Raw genomic sequence first — 17,069 nt, forward strand, 5'->3', positions numbered from 1 at the left:
TGGCTCACGAGCTTAGTTGCTCCACGGCATGTGGGATCTTCCCAGACCAGGGCTAGAATCCATGTCCCCTGCAGTGGCAGGAGGATTCTTAACCACTGCGCCACCAGGGAAGCCCGAGATACTTGATTTTTTAAAAAAGTGATAAATGTATGAATTAATTTACCATATTCTTGACATTTATCTTGAAAAAGCAGCAGTTCTATAGGTTATAACAGACCCACAAATCACGCTGGGGGCAGGGAAGTCATCAGCCTGAATTGCCAGAGTTAACAGGCTTTTAACCCCAGAGGCTCACAGAAGTGAACCCAACACTAAATCACTCTGAGACCAAGAGGGAAATTCTCTGTGAAAAGTCATCTCCCTCCCGTCTGTCAGCCCTACTCCTGCTCCTTCAAGCCGGCCTGACACAGCAGGCTCTACCCCTCAATGGCCCAGCAACCTGGGGCCCATCTGGCTGGCGTCATCCCAACTCGCTCCCATCCCAGTTTTGTCTAAATCCTGTTCTTAAAAGAAGTCTCCAACTTCTTATGATTCTAACCTTCTCCTTTAGGTTTTTTGTTTTCTGTCAAGGACTTTGGTACAGCTTCCTCATCTGTGAAATGAGTATTATAGTAACAAGTTTCCAGGGTTGTTGTGGGACCTGATGATGATGACAATGATAAGAATAAGAATGATACTGCCAAGTAACACTGATGGAGTGGTTCCTACAAGCCAGATACGAGGCTGACTATTACAAAAATTAACACGTTTGATTCTCATAGCAACCCTAGGAAGTAAATATTTACCAAACGAAGAAATGGAGACACAGATAAGTAACCTACCAAAGGTTACATGACTAGAAAGAGGGGGGACTGACTATAAACCTGTGCTCACTACAATGTTAACTGCTCACAAGAGTAGGAGAGAAGGGAACAATCCTATCCATAACCCCAGCCCAAAAGTAGAGCAGGGAGGCCATTGAATGAGTTGGTCTAAAGTGGAAAGGGCTAAAGGTTAAATTTGTGTCCGAGTCCTTGAGCAAGAATGGAAATTCAAAGGATAGGATTAGGGTCATAAAGTGGAAATGAGAATTTGATTTAGGGCTGAATGGAGGCAGGAGAGGACAGAGAGCAAGCTGGCTCATCTCTGAAGCCACTCTGATTGCTTGGTCCCTGATGTTTTTTTTTAATTTTTAAAAACTTTTTTATTATGGAAAATTTCAAACATATACCAAAGTGGAAGGAGTAGTGTAATAACTCCCCATGAATCCATCAGTTAGCTTCAAAAATTATCAACACATGGCCAATCTCATCTCACCATGATGTCTTAATATGCTAGACAAACCTTTCCAGCTCATGGCTTTGTGTACCTGAGTTTCCACTGGTCCAAAATATGACCCTCTATTCTTTGAGACGTCTCCAGGATGCTCCAAAATTAGTATTGCATCAGACTAATTTATTCTCAAAATGTGATGAAATTCCACAGTGGGTTTTTACATGGCAGTAACTGACATAGAGAAACTGTATTTTATGTATGTAGGTTAATCACCAAGTCTCTGGAACCCACCACAGAAAATGAAGTCCAAAACGGTGTTAGCTGTCAGGTATGACTTTGAGTAAGAAAGATGAGAGCCATAGAAAGTCACTGATGGAAGAGACCTACCTCAGTGTTCCCCACCTCATGTCACTTCCCACAGAGCCCCAGAGCCATCTCTCTAACGCCTTTCTCTCCATTTCATCTCTCAGTTTGGAATCAACCAGAGACTCCCACAGGATTAGATCCAAACCCCTTTATGGGGCCACAGGCTTGTCATGACTTGGCCACTTATCTTCACCCAATGACTGCTGGCCTCACTCATTCACTCTTTCTCTTATCCGTTATATACCAGTAGGCCTAAGTGGCGAGCAACACCAGACCCAACCTCTGCCAGACCCAGTCTTACACACTAATGGAGGAAAGTGTGTCAGGCAAATAGATGTAAAGTTACAACTCGGATATGGGCTATGAAGGAGAAATGCAGTATTGTGGAAGTATATAATAAAATATTACTGGGCATGGACATCAGGGAAGGCTTCCCCAGCCAAGAGACACTTGAGCTGAGATCTGAAGGATGAAGGTGTGAACTAAGTGAAGTCAAAAAGGAAGACAGGGGCTTCCCTGGTGGTGCAGTGGTTGAGAGTCCGCCTGCTGATGTAGGGGACATGGGTTTGTGCCCCGGTCCAGGAAGATCCCATGTGCCATGGAACAGCTGGGCCCGTGAGCCATGGCCACTGAGCCTGCACGTCCAGAGCCTGTGCTCTGCAATGGGAGAGGCCACAACAGTGAGAGGCCCGCGTACCGCAAAAAAAAAAAAAAAAAAAAAAAAAAAAAAAAACAAAGGAAGACAGTCCAGGCAACAACAAGACCAGCAGCAGGAGAAAGCATGTTAAGTAGAAGACTATCACTCTATCTCAAGAGCAAGGAGGGCATAGTAAGTGATTAGAGAGGGAATCAGAAAAACACTGGATTGCTTTAAACCAGGGATGGGCTTTGGAAAGGGGTGTCAGGAGGGTAGAGATAATCAGATTACCATTTTGAGATCATCCTGGCTGCAATGAGAAAACAAGATCGAAAGGAATCCAAGCAGGCCAGAAAGTACATACAACTATAGCCCAGGAAAGAGATAACTGTATCCTGAATTAAAGTGATGTAAATGTGACGAGCAGAGAAAACTGTCAGTACATGATGATGGGCTAGATACAGGGTGGAGGGGGGAGAAGGAGGTGTCATGGATGCCTTCTGGGTCTTTGGCTCCTACAACAGGAAGGATGATGATGTCACGCACAGAGACAGGTAACACTGGAACAAGACCAGGTGTGAACGGAGGTGGGCAGGTTTCGATAGGCTGTTTTCTTTCCTGCCTCCGACAAAATCTCATTGTTTCCTTTTTTCACAACAGAGTTTCTGAGCCTCCCATTTTGTGGTTCATGATCAGTGATGTGTTCACAGCCCCTCACAGATAAAATGCTAGTTTAAACACTAAGGCTATTGTCCCTATTTCTAGGTTCCCCTATCTGGGATGTCCTTTTTCACTGGTTAATTTCTTCTCATCCTCTAAAACCCAGCATAGACATCCAAGTACCCTTCCTTATCCCAGGTACTCTTTTGCTTTTTGTATTCATGACAATCTCAATTTGAAATTTTCTATTCTGTGCCTTTGTGCAGGAGATGCTAAGCTCCTCAGAATCAGGAATACGATGTTGATTCATATCTGTACCCTCACCAGCTAGCACAGCATGTGACAAACAGTTGACGTACCACAACTTGCTTCTCATTTACAGATGAAGAAAAAAGGAGGGATGGAGCAGTGATGTGACTTTCTCAGAGTTACCTACGGGATGATGACAGAGTTAGGACTCGAATTCAGGTCTCCTTGCTCAAGAGCAATCACCTCCCAATACCTCACACTGTACTTTCTGCCTGTGACTGCTACCCTGATGTAAGGTAAGGGCTGGAATCATTGCTGTTGATGGGGCTGCTCATGAGTCCAAGATGTGAAGTATAGCTAGAGCCATGATCTGGGAATCATGAAAATGAGAATTGTGAATTGCAACTCTCCAATGAGCTGACCATTCTGTTGTCAAGTTATGAACCTTGTACCACTTGGAGATTCTATAAAAGCTTGAATGAGGAAGATATTTGGCAAGTGGGAGAAAGGAAGCCATGGATTTTTGCAGCAAATCATTTGTGTCTCATTGCACTTGAGAAATGAGGAAGGGAAGAAGAAAAACAATGTAACTGTGACGGGGTCAGAGAGGTAATGGCCAATCAAGTTCTTTCAAAGGATTCCACTGGAAGCAAGACTTTGGCGGCATTGTTTCCTGGAATGAAGAGCTACAGAGTTAAAAGGGGCCCAAAATCCACAGAAGCCACATGTTGAGCTCCCACTAGTGCAGCTGTTGAAACTGCAGAGGGTAAAAGTTTTTCCTTCCCACACCCAGAAGAACCTTCCTTTTTTCCCCCTGTAGCTAAGCATGCATATATGCTAGACCATTATACAGTAGTGAAAATTTGTCCTCCGAGGTATCCAGGTATAATTTTCAAAAAGTTAAAAACATAATTCTCATACAGATATATAGTGAGCACATGTTCAAGATATATTTAACTCACTAATAAGGAGACAGGCAAGATGGCAAAGCTGGTTCAAAGGCAGATACATGAAACTGATGCAACTATAGTCAGTTAAAAAAAAAAAAAGAATGCTGGACTAAGGCTGCTACATTAGATACAAAATTATATAAGGTTCCACAGACCAACAAAACCATAATCTTGGGAGTTATCTTCTTTCTGGACACAAATCATTTCCATCTCTACTGTCCAAAACCCATTTGTACTCTATCAGTTTCCTGCATGTTAACACCTAACTTTACCATGTCTAGACCCTAATCAATCATGAATAATAATCAAACAAAGTTACCTTCCCATAGAGTGAGATAGGTCATGTTAGACACTGAAAGGACACATAGTTTTTGTTTTGCCTGGTTTCTAAGTTTTGGGTAAATTTTCTTAACAAAAGGTTTACAGGAAGGGAAATAATATATCCATCGGTATTCCAAGATACACAAAGTATATCTTGAGTGACTAAGGGAAATAGGGGTGGTAGAGGGGAGAAGAAGGAAAAAGGATCAGGCTCCAGAGATCGCTGTTTTAAAATCTTCTGCCTGGAGGCTTCTACTCAGAAAACAATCAACCCAGCCTTGAGCATTTTGACCTCAGATCTCCTGCTGATGAAGATTTGAATGATGCCCTTCTTCACATATCTCAGCCGCTGGCTAAGTGCTATAGATTGCAAAGGCATTTCATCAGGTTGGCTGGTTCAGCCATTCATTACATTTTACTTCATTCATTTATTTATTCATTCATTCATGGCCAGGCACTGTGTTCAGTGCTGGAGACAAAGCCAAGGATAAAGGGACATAGTTACCGCTCTCATGGAATTCACATTCTGATGGTGGCTGAGATAAATAAGAAAAGAGTAAACAAATACACAGACTGTTAATGAATTGCAAGAGTGGTATCAATAAAGGAAGTAAATCACTTTCTGTGATGGAGAACAGTTAAGTGGGACCAGCTTTGGGTAGGCTGGTCATTGAGACCTCTCTGAAGAGGCAGCATTTCAACAGAGGCCTGAGAGGTGAGAAGGTGCCAGCCATGAGCAGAGCCAGGGCAGGGGTGCTTCAGGCACTGGGAACCTCGAGTGCAGAGGCCATGAGGCTGATGGGGGCCTTGTGTGTTCTGGAACCTATCTGAAGTCCAGTGGAGGGGGGGTGGGGGGCAGAGTCGGGGGATGTGGGGTAAGCGAGGCAGAGAGTGACACAAGGAAAAAATGGAAAGGTGGACGGAGGCTAGACCATGAATATCTCTGCAGGACGCAGTAAGAAATGCTGAATTTGTTCTAAAAACAACATAAATCCATTAAATAGTTTTGCTCAGTGGAGCAACTCAATTTGTATTTAAAATTGCCATTCTAACTGCTATGCAGAGATTGGATTAGGGTGCTGGGGGTGTCAGGGAAGGCTTAAAATAGGAAGAGCATTTGGGATTTCACTGTGGTAGTTTAGGCAGGATATGATAAAAGCTATAAACCAACACAATGACTGTGGACATGATGAACAGTGGGTGATTTTGAGATGCACTTTGAAGGTAGGAGCATGCTGGGCCTTGCTGTGGAACGTGGAAGATAAGAAAGGAGGGAAGCAAGAGTGACTCCCAGGCTTATGTAACAGTGCACAATAGCACCATTTACTGAGATGGGTAAGATGGAGGGTAGGGGAAGGGTGGAAGGCAGGGCTGAGATGATTTGGGCAGGGAGTAATCGAGAATTCCATTTTGGACTAAGTTTCCAAGTTCAAGTGGATTAGAACACATCCAGGTTGAGATGTCAAATAAGCAACTGGATGTAAGTCTGGAGCTCAAGTAGGAGGTCTGGGCTTGAGGTATCAATTAAGTCTCAGCATACACATGCTCTCTAAGTCTCTGAGAAGAGAGAATCCCCAAGTAAAAGTGCAAAGAGACAAGTGGGCCCAGATCCGAGAGACATGTATTAATATGCAGGAGGTAAATAAACGGTGTAAAAGGTTCAGTATTTCCATGTCTCTCCTAACTTTTATTGAAATCACCCAGCCATAACATGATTTAGTCTGTTTCCACTGTGGAACATTCTTAGTCACTGCTGTCAATCTGATTTGTGAGTTACTAGATACAAAGACTGTCAGGTGATTTCAAGTCTGTATATCTTGGAAACGTTCTCTATCTCCCACTTGACATCACTGAATTCCCAAGAAAATAACACAGATGGGCTGCCAAACATCTTTCTGGTACCCTCTTTCTTGTCCATCCACAGCTCTACTGAAGGAAGCAGGTAGGGAGTGTGAAGATCCAGGTCACAAGACCGGTGGGGAAACTATTCCTTACCTCTTCTTCTTCAAGTAGAATGAGCCGAACCACAACGATGTGAATTGCATTGCCAATGCTTGGGTTATGGAACAACCCGGTGACCTAGAGTCAGAAACGGAAAACCATTAGCCTCACATGAACAGAGAACAGATAAATGCTGGAGGAGGGGAAAAAACAGAACTGTAATGTACTTGAAATAATTCCTTATCTTATAGATCAGGAATTTTTGGTGGAGTGCAAAGATGAGTGAGATACGGCCATGTGGGAAAGCAGGAAGCATTACAAGGCAAAATGGAAGCTTCAAATTAGGGGTCCTTAACTTTATTCCAATTCTAGCTCCAACTACCTTGAAGAAATCATGTTCTAGTTCTTTGTCTCAGTTTCCTCATTTGTGAACTTATATAAATCAGTGAGGAAAAAATCATACTAAAATGACTGAGTCACTTGATAAGTAACTAGTAGAAAATGTACATGATAAATTATAAGTATTCCTAGGATACATGTTTTTAAGAGAAAGAATAATTTGTCCTTAATTATCTAGGCATGGAATATATTTATAAATATAACTACAAATATATACATATATATATATAATATATAACATATAATATATATAATATATAATATATATATAATATGTAATATATATAATATATAATATATATAATATATAATATATATATAATATATATATATATTAAAAGGACCAGGGAATTCCCTGGCAGTCCAGTGGTTAGGACTCTGTGCTTTCAGGGCCAAGGGCCCAGTTCAATCCCTGGTCGGGGCACTAAGATCCTGCAAGCTGTGCAGCCAAAAAAATAAAACATAAAAAAATTAAAAACATAAAGGGATCAAAAGAAGGTCTCTTATTTGGGGGATGGAGCATCTCTAGTGGTATCTATTCACCAGCTGCCCCTGTCCCCACGTGGTCTGACGTACCATGTTCATGATGGTGAGGATATAGGACTCCACATTCTCGCTCCCATGGTACTCAATCATCTTCGTGTCGGCCACCACCAGTGTCTCCACCCACCTCTCCTTGCTGATGGAACGCCGAGAGAGGCTTCTGCCTGGCAACTTGTTCCTCTCCCACTTCTCTCGCTGTAGTTCTTGCTTCTGGGAGGTGCCAAGACTGTCTAAACATTAATCAGAAGATAGGGGGTTCATTCTCTATCTCTCTCACATATTACTCACTTATGTTTATAAAGATGCAAGGCTGTAAGTTTAAGTTATGTTTAATAATGCATGAATACAACGTTCTTATCTATTTGACTGGAATGGAAGAAGAGATCAGTTTAAATGAATATGACCAAGATAAGTGAAATTGGAATATGACAGGGAGGTTCAAATGTACTGCTCTGAAATAATTATAACCTGTTTCATTAAATAGGTCCCTCATTAAAAAAATATTATAATCAAAAATGGGAACTTTCTTCTCCTTCTCCGGCTCCTCCTCCTCTAAATTATTCAGGGCTTAATGAACGCCAGGCAGGGTACTACTATGCTTTAAAATGCTAAGTTGCAGGACCTCCCTGGTGGTCCAGTGGTTAGGACTCTGCACTCCCAGTGCAGAGGGCCTGGGTTCCATCCCTGGTCAGGGAACTAGATCCTGCATGCTGCAACTAAAGGTCCTGCATGCAGCAACGAAGATCCTGCATGCCTCAACTAAGACCCAGTGCAGCCAATAAATAAATAAATATATATTTTAAAAAATGCCAAGTTGTTTATCCTCATGAATATCTGAGGTGCATACTGCTATCTCCATCTTGCAAATGCAGAAACTGATGCTCAAAGTGGTTGGTTAAATAACTCCCCAAAGTCACACAGCCCATAACATCCGTGGAAGATCCAGGATTTTCTATGCCCTAAAATCATGCATTTTCATATACACCACACTGCCTCCCACAGAGTAAATATGCAGAAAATTGCAGAAATGTAAGCTGGAAAAGCTGCATGTAGTTCAGGATATCCTACTTCATGAAGGTATTTTTAAAAAGCTGGAAAAGATCTAGCGAAGCACAGTAAAACTCTCAAGGTGACTCACAGGTTTAAGTATGGAAAAGACAATATAGGAGGATCATAGTCTGGAAGGCAAAACCCAGAAGAGGCTATAGAATCATGAAGAGAATTAGAATCATTCTCAAACTCCCAGAAGTTTGAGAAGCAACTCCTTGAAACCTGAAAGAGGTCTATTTAAAACCAAAATAAGAATAAAGTGCTACTTCACACATGGGGAAGCTTAACCCAAGTGGTGATCAAGTCTAAAAGGTTTCAATGGGCTCAGAATGGTTTAGAGAGTTCACAAAAGATCAATTTACCAAAAGAGTAAATAAGGAAAGGAGCCTGGGATGATGGAGAAACAGAGTCCCAGTCTTTGAACATTTCTATCAGGAAGACAGCCACACACCTGCTACCTACTCTCATCGGCACCCTGGACCGCTGGCCAGGTCAGAACAGGAGAGCAGAACAGCAAAGCTCACGCCCCCTTCCTCCTCTCTGGTGATGGCCACCCAGCCTCAGCTTGAATACTTCTGGGGCTGGGGCCACACACCAACTCACAGTTCTCTCCTCCAGTGAGCTGGAACCTCCTCCCTGGCATTTCCACTTATTAGTCTGGTCCTGTTCTTCCGAGCCGTCTAGAGCCACACCTCCTCCTGATGCCCTGCCTCAGACATGGAATAGGGACAACTAAAACCATATCCTCTCCTCTCCCTACAGTGCTCTCTGGATTGTACAGCTGATTACACTGGTTTGCTATGTAACCCATCCTGGTTCCTCAGTTTTGCTTTCTATGTGAAGTTAGAACACACTAAACTGAGTAATATTTACAAAAGAAATGACACATGACCATAGGGCTAAATAAATTCAAATTCTATTATTGTGAGTTTTCCTTGAAAATAATAAAGCTGTACTTTGATATGAGACCTTTGAAAAATAATTCAGGATTGCAGAAATCTTAGAGGGAAGTGCTGTGAAGACTTACAAATGGGGAGACGGTTAACCCCTCATCTGCGGTAGAACAACTTGCAATCTTCCTTCTCCACTTACTTTGCATGGATAAGTGTGACTTCCCTAAGGACTCTCCAGAGAGTTGATTGATGGTTTCTAACTCAACCCCTACTGACCTCCTGTCTCTCACCCTTTCATCTTTTTTTGAAGCTCATGGGAACATTTTCAAACTACAACCTGTTTCCAAATCTCTCTGCACAAGCCAGGGAATCAGCCACCCTGAGCCCAGGTGGAGTCTGGGCTTCTGGGAGGGGTGTCAGCAGGCTGGGACAAGTAGAGGAACCTTACCAACATGGGTGAGGTGCAGTCTCCTTCTCTCGGTCTCCTGTCCTTGCCGTGTGGGGATGGGTCTCCTCCAAGGTGCAAGGATGCTCAGTGCTCTCCACAAGCTCACCTACCCGGGCAACTCAGTGCTCTCACAAAGCCCTTGGTCACACGGTCCCCTCCTCTCCCTTGGCTCCACAGACTCTGCATCCCTTCCCTGGGTGCTGGCCCCCTCATATAGCCCTCAGCTCACTGCAGTTGGCAGACACCGTGCAATGTGCAGCCCTTTCATTCAAGAGGACCCTGTGCTCCAGGCTGCAGCCTTGGATCCCTGGCTGGCTGTGGTTCCCCCTTCCCACCTCCTCAGGCCCAAACGTGTCTAAGGTCAGGAATGGCAGGAGGCCAGCACAGGTAAGACACTGGTAGAATAAAGGCAATTTCTCTGCTTCTCCCAGTCCTTTCTTTCTTTCCTCACTTCTCCTTCTCTACTCTCCCTCCTCTACCTTTTATCTCCTTGATATTAAGAAACAGAGTTTAAAGCCCATCAGGTTCTCTTCATTTTTCCAGCAAATAGGTGAGTCATTCAGTAAATGGTCTTGCAGGAGGAAACATGGAAATGAGAGACGGGGTCTGGAAAAGACATATATCAAAAAGTTTTCAACAAGACCTACACCAAGCACGTGCTAAAGGCCAGATCCTGTGCTAAGCACTCTATACACAATGCTTCATTCATGGTGCCAGCAAATCCATCTGATAAGCCCTAATATTATCACCGTAGTACAGATGAGGAAACCAAAGCTCAAAGAGGTTAAGTAATTTTCCCAGAGTCACGTAGTAAACCACAGAGCCTAGATCCAGCCAAGTCTGTCTGATGACAGCAACAACAAACACGTATGGACCAGGGCAAGCCTTACTCTACCTTCCTAGGAATAGAGGCAAAGAAATAAGCGACAAGATCTTTGCACTTATGTGACAGTCAATCTAATTGTGGGTAAGATAACAAGAACATATGAAAATGTCATGATCAGGTTTCAAATAATTCCCAAGGAGAGAGATATCAGTTCTACTGCAGATAGTGCCAGAAGTGGTGGGATTTGAATTGGGCCCTGTTGGGACTGAGTTGGGAGACAGGACTGTACATATCTAGGCTGACTTTGCTTGAGTCCTGAGGAAGTCATCCCAGACTTGGCTAAGAAATTTTATAAACTACAAGAAGTCAGCCCCACACATTTATCTTCAAGGCCTGATGACAAAGCCAGACAGTCCTTCGGGGGCAGGTGAGGTGCCAGCAATTCTGGGAAGCTCCTATCTCCCCAACCCCCACTCCCTGCCCCTCAAACACACACACATATTATCTTAGCTCAGACTGCCACAACGAAATACCATCAACAGAAATTTACTTTCTCACGGTCCTGGAAGCTGGAAGATCAAGATGCCAGCATGGTCAGGCTCTGGTGAGACCTCTTTTCCTGGCTCGCAGACAGCTACCTTCCCACTGTGTGCATGTGGAGAGAGAGAGGGATCTCTTTTTCATCCTCTTCTCATATGGCCACCAATCCAATTGGATTAGGACCCCACCCTTATGATTTCATTTAACCTTAGTTTCCTCCTAAAAACCCTATGTCCAAATACAGTCACACTGGGGGTTAGAGCTTCAACATGGGAAATTCAGGAGGACACAGTCCATTCCATATCACACACATGCTGTTTAGAGATCCCTCTTCTGGGCTGGGATAGCTTCTGAGCACTTTCTACCCGGCTGTGATATCCTGCTGCTTGGGGAATGTCCAGTGAGGCTTTAAGTACCTAAAGGGCCAGAGCTCCATTAGCTTTGTATCCAGTGCCTAATACTGTGCTTGGCAAACAGTGACACCCAATAAATGCTAGATGCATGGGTGAAGGAAAAACTAAAGATGAACTGGAACAGATTTATGAATCACAAATAAAGAAGAACTGTAAGAGTTGTTTACTTTTCTCCCTGAGAGGACTGTTTCAGTTAGAGGATTCTCCACGCTGAGATTGGGAAATGTTTGTTTTAAGGGAAGAAGTCTAGCCAAGTGGGCAGTGTAAGTACAGATGATTTCCTGTCCTGACACAGGACTGACTTCCCTAAACCGGAAGCTAAGGAAGAGCAGGGATGTGTCCAGGGTCCACTGAGATGTCCAGAACACCCTGAACACTAGCACAGCAGAGGCCCTGAAGATCCCTGGAAAATACAAATAATTCAGCTTTTTTTTTTTTTTTCTCCTTTCCCAAATGCTTTAGGCAGCTCTTCACAAAGCTCGCTCTCATTTAGAGCTTTCTCAGGTAGCGGAACATTTAACTGCCGTCTCTCTCTTAGACTCAGGGTCATCTTCAGACAGGAACAGACCAAGCCTTGAGGAAGTTGCCTGGAGGCAGCTCGAGTATTATCAGGTAGCAGGGAAAGTGAACACAGAACAGAAGACTCTGGAAATTATAGTTTCCTGTACTTTCAAGGGTGCCTTTTTAGCACAATGGTAGCTTCTAGAAGCTACCTCTTCTGCTTAGGGAGTTGCTCCAGGCTCTGTCTCCTACCCCAACTCAACTCTTCCCTCATCTGGATTCTCTTCTGCTGCCTCATTCGCAGAGCTCCCACGGAGAAGGAGGATTTCTGACTAGCTTAGAACTGTTTACCATTAATTGGAAACTGGCCATGAATTGTACCGACTGCCAGGTTTGAGATCCAGTTTCCCCCAAGAAGATCCTCTCAAGTTAATCTTTGCCAGGCCACACTCTATAGCTTCCAGATAAGTGAGACCTAGTACCCTTGTTCCCATCTTCCTGCCACCAGCATGAGTGAGTCTCCTGAAACACAACTCAGCAAGAACACAAACACTAATGGCCACCTCTGACAGAGCAACTATCAAGAGTCAGGCCTGTGATGAACATTTTTTCATATCTGACATTTATTACAGCCACCCTTCTGTATCCACAGGGAATTGGTTCCAGGAGCCCCTGCAGATGCCAATATCCATGAATATTCAAGTCATTTATATACAATGAAATCATATTTGCATATAGTCTATGTACATCCTCCTGTATACTTTAAATAGTCTCTAGCTTACTTGTAATACCTAATATAATGTAAGTGCTATGTAAATAGTTATAAATACAATAACATGCTATACAAATAGTTGCCAGTGAAAAACAAATCCAAATATTGCTTTCTGGAATTTTCTGGATTTTTTTTTTCTGGAGTATTTTCCATCCAAGGTTGGCTGAATCTGTGGTTGGCTGAACAGTCAGATATGGAGGGCCAACTGTATTTAATTCTCAACAAGTTTTGAGGTAAGTCTTATTATTGCCAATTTTAAGTGAGAAAAATGAGATTTGAAGAGGTTATATTTATTCAGATTTGTTCCAAGTCTCATAGCCACTAAGCAGCAGGTGAGCATTTTAGGTTAGTTAGTCTGAATCTTATTTAGATTGGTGGCATAGAGATGGGGGTGGAATTTCCAGGCATCACTTGCCTGGAAAAGGGAAGAAGAATGTCTTAAGTCTGACAGGGCCTAGACACCTTGTCCAGGCGCACTGTTGACTCACTCCCTATGGGCCTGGCCTGAACCACTTCTGCACTGAGCCACTGGCAAGTCCCGTGACCATGGACAAGTGTTCTCATCACTGGTCCCCCCAACTCCACCCCAATGTAATGAGGAAAATGAATTGAACTCCTACTTTAAAATTTTATTTCACTTACGGAACTCTTTCTTCAAACAAAGATTATGCAAAAAGCAAAGAAAAGAAAGTGGCTCTGATCACTGGATTGTGGCAGATGACCCTGAGGGGGATTCCACACAACACAACTTTAAGCCACTAGATACCACCATCTCTCAGGGACCTGTCAGCTCTGGTGTTGTCAGAGTTGAGCCAACACACCTTTCCATTGCCCATGCACAACTGTCAGCAGTTTGCTGCCATCACATACTTGCAACCAGATCCCCTTCCTGGCAGAACACTGTGGCTTTTCCCAACGGAGCTGAAGGTCAATGCTGGAGCCATGTCCGTTAGCAATGATGGCTGAGCTGCCAGACATGTTCATCTCTTCAGGCTGGCTGTGGATAGATTTAAAATGCCTCAGCTTTTGCACAGCAAAGGAAACCATAAACAAGACCAAAAGAAAACCCTCAGAATGGGAGAAAATATTTGCAAATGAAGCAACTGACAAAGGATTAATCACCAAAATTTACAAGCAGCTCATGCAGCTCAATAACAAAAAACAAACAACCCAATCCAAAAATGGGCAGAAGACCTAAATAGACATTTCTCCAAAGAAGATATACAGATTGCCAACAAACATATGAAAGGATGCTCAATATCACTAATCAGTAAAGAAATGCAAATCAAAACTGCAATGAGATATCATCTCACACCAGTCAGAATGGCCATCATCAAACACTCTAGAAACAATAAATGCTGGACAGGGTGTGGAGAAAAGGGAACCCTCTTGCATTGTTGGTGGGAATGTAAATTGATACAGCCAATATGGAGAATAGTATGGAGGTTCCTTAAAAAACTAAAAATAGAATTACCATACAACCCAGCAATCCCACTACTGGGCATATACCCCGAGAAAACCATAATTCAAAAAGAGTCATGTACCAAAATGTACATTGCATCCCTATTTAAAATAGCCAGGACATGGAAGCAACCTAAGTGTCCATCAACACATGAACGGATAAAGAAGATGTGGCACATATATACAATGGAATATTACTCAGCCATAAAAAGAAACGAAATTGAGTTATTTGTAGTAAGGTGGATGGACCTAGAGTCTGTCATACAGAGTGAAGTAAGTCAGAAAGAGAAAAACAAATACTGTATTCTAACACATATATATGGTATCTAAGAAAAAAAAAAAGGTCATGAAGAACCTAGGGATAAGACAGGAATAAAGACACAGACCTACTAGAGAATGGACTTGAGGATATGGGGAGGGGGAAGAGTAAGCTGTGACAAAATGAGAGAGTGGCATGGACATATATACACTACCAAACATAAAATAGATAGCTAGTCGGAAGCAGCTGCATAGCACAGGGTGATCAGCTCGGTGCTTTGTGACCACCTAGAAGGGTGGGATAGGGAGTGTGGGAGGGAGGGAGATGCAAGAGGGAAGAGATACGGGAACATATGTATGTGTATAACTGATTCACTTTGTTATAAAGCAGAAACTAGCACACCACTGTAAAGCAATTATACTCCAATAAAGATGTTAAAAAAAAAAAAGGCTCAGCCAGGGAGCTTATTTTCACTAAAAAAAAAAAAAAAGTTTACCTCATTCACTGGGGACTAAAAATATTTTTACACTTCGGTAATAGACTATCCATTTCTCAAAACTGGTCACTATTAAAGTAAAACAGCTGTCTTTAAAGACACACAAGTGCAGTTACATAAACTAAGTGTTAGTAACTAGTATACGTCAAAACAAGACCCCCCCAGGTTTAGGATTGTGGACATAAATAAGAGAACCTGAAAAAATAAAATGAAAAATACTCTCCAAAGGCTGACTGGTCTTGTCTTACAAAGTCCTAACTTTATTCAGAACATGCCAAAAAAACAACAAAAAAAGAGGAAATGATGGACCATTTTGGAAATGGGAAACTTCCCAAAATAACAACATAATCAAGTCAAGTATAAGTGAAAGGGAGGGTTTAAGATCTCTCTGGAGAGTCAATCAGAAAGAGAATTTATAAAACAATTTAATCCATTAGTATATTATTTAATTAAATAATTTAATTTTTAACATCTTTATCTGAGTATAACTGCTTTACAATGGTGTGTTAGTTTCGGCTTTATAACAAAGTGAATCAGCTATACATATATCCCCATATCTCCTCCCTCCTGCGAATCCCTCCCACTCTCCCTATCTCACCTCCCTAGGTGGTCACACAGCACCGAGTTGCTCTCCCTGTGCTATGTGGCTGCTTCCCACCAGCTATCCATTTTACATTTGGTAGTATATATAAGTCCATGCCAGTCACTCACTTCGTCCCAGCTTACCCTTCCCCCTCTCTGTGTCATCAAGTACACTCTCTACATCTGCGTCTTTATTCCTGTCCTGACCCTAGGTTCTTCAGAAATTTTTTGCTTCCTTTTTTTTAGACTCCATATAAATGTGTCAGCATACAGTATTTGTTTATCTCATTCTGACTTACTTCACTCTGTATGGCAGACTCTAGGTCCATCCACCTCACTACAAACAACTCAATTTTGTTTCTTTTTATGGCTGAGTAATCCATTGTATATATGTGCCACATCTTCTTTATCCATTCATCTGTCAATGGACACTTAGGTTGCTTCCATGTCCTGGCTATTGTAAATAGAGTTACAATGAACATTGTGGTACATGTCTCTTTTTGAATTATGGTTTTCTCAGGGTATATGCCCAGTAGTGGGATTGCTGGGTCATATGGTAGTTCTATTTGTAGTTTTATAAGGAACCTCCATGCTGTTCTCCAAAGTGGCTGTATCAATTTACATTCCCACCAACGGGGCAAGAAGGTTCCCTTTCTCCACACCCTCTCCAGCATTTATTGTTTGTAGATTTATTGATAATGGCCATTCTGACTGGTGTGAGGTGATACCTCATTGTAGTTTTGATTTTCATTTCTCTAATGATTAGTGATGTTGAGCATTCTTTCCATGTGTTTATTGGCAATCTGTATATCTTCTTTGGAGAAATGTCTATTTAGGTCTTCTGCCCATTTTTGGATTGGGTTGTTTCTTTTTCCGATATTGAGCTGGATGAGATGCCTGTAAATTTTGGAGACTAATACTTTGTCAGCTGCTTCATTTGCAAATATTTTGTCCTATTCTGAGGGTTGTCTTTTCGTCTTGTTTATGGTTTCCTTTGCTGTGCAAAAACTTTTAAGTTTCATTAGGTCCCATTTGTTTATTTTTCTTTTTATTTCCATTTCTCTAGGAGGTGGGTCAAAATGGATCTTGCTGTGATTTATGTCAGAGAGTATTCTGCCTATATTTTCCTCTAAGAGTTTTACAGTGTCTGGTCTTACATTTAGGTCTTTAATCCATTTTGAGTTTATTTTTGTGTATGGTGTTAGACAGTGTTCTAATTTCATTATTTTACATGTAGCTGTCCAGTTTTCCCAGCACCACTTATTGAAGAGGCTGTCCTTTCTCCACTGTACATTCCTGCCTCCTTTATCAAAGCTAAGGTGACAATATATGCGTGGGTTTATCTCTGGGCTTTCTGTCCTGTTCCATTGATCTATATTTCTGTTTTTGTGTCAGTACCATACTGTCTTGATTACTGTAGCTTTGTAGTATAGTCTGAAGTGAGGGAGTCTGATTCCTCCTGCTCCGTTTTTCTTTCTCAAGATTGCTTTGGCTATTCAGGGTCTTTT

At 42.3% G+C, this 17,069-nt stretch overlaps 1 protein-coding gene across 4 annotated transcripts in view; it reads right to left on the reverse strand.

Moving 5' to 3' along the window:
• ADAMTS12 (ADAM metallopeptidase with thrombospondin type 1 motif 12) overlaps positions 1 to 17,069 on the reverse strand; it is a 418,668-nt gene that overhangs the window by 173,393 nt on the left and 228,206 nt on the right. For all 4 annotated transcript variants that reach the window (XM_060092771.1, XM_060092772.1, XM_060092769.1 and 1 more), the window contains exons 4-5: positions 7,354 to 7,550; positions 6,433 to 6,516 (exon numbers count right to left, since the gene is read on the reverse strand). In XM_060092771.1, the coding sequence (XP_059948754.1) occupies positions 6,433 to 6,516; positions 7,354 to 7,550 (281 nt within the window). The remainder of the gene's footprint in view (positions 1 to 6,432; positions 6,517 to 7,353; positions 7,551 to 17,069) is intronic.

Source organism: Mesoplodon densirostris, chromosome 3 (assembly GCF_025265405.1).
Source record: "Mesoplodon densirostris isolate mMesDen1 chromosome 3, mMesDen1 primary haplotype, whole genome shotgun sequence".
NCBI lineage: Eukaryota > Metazoa > Chordata > Mammalia > Artiodactyla > Ziphiidae > Mesoplodon > Mesoplodon densirostris.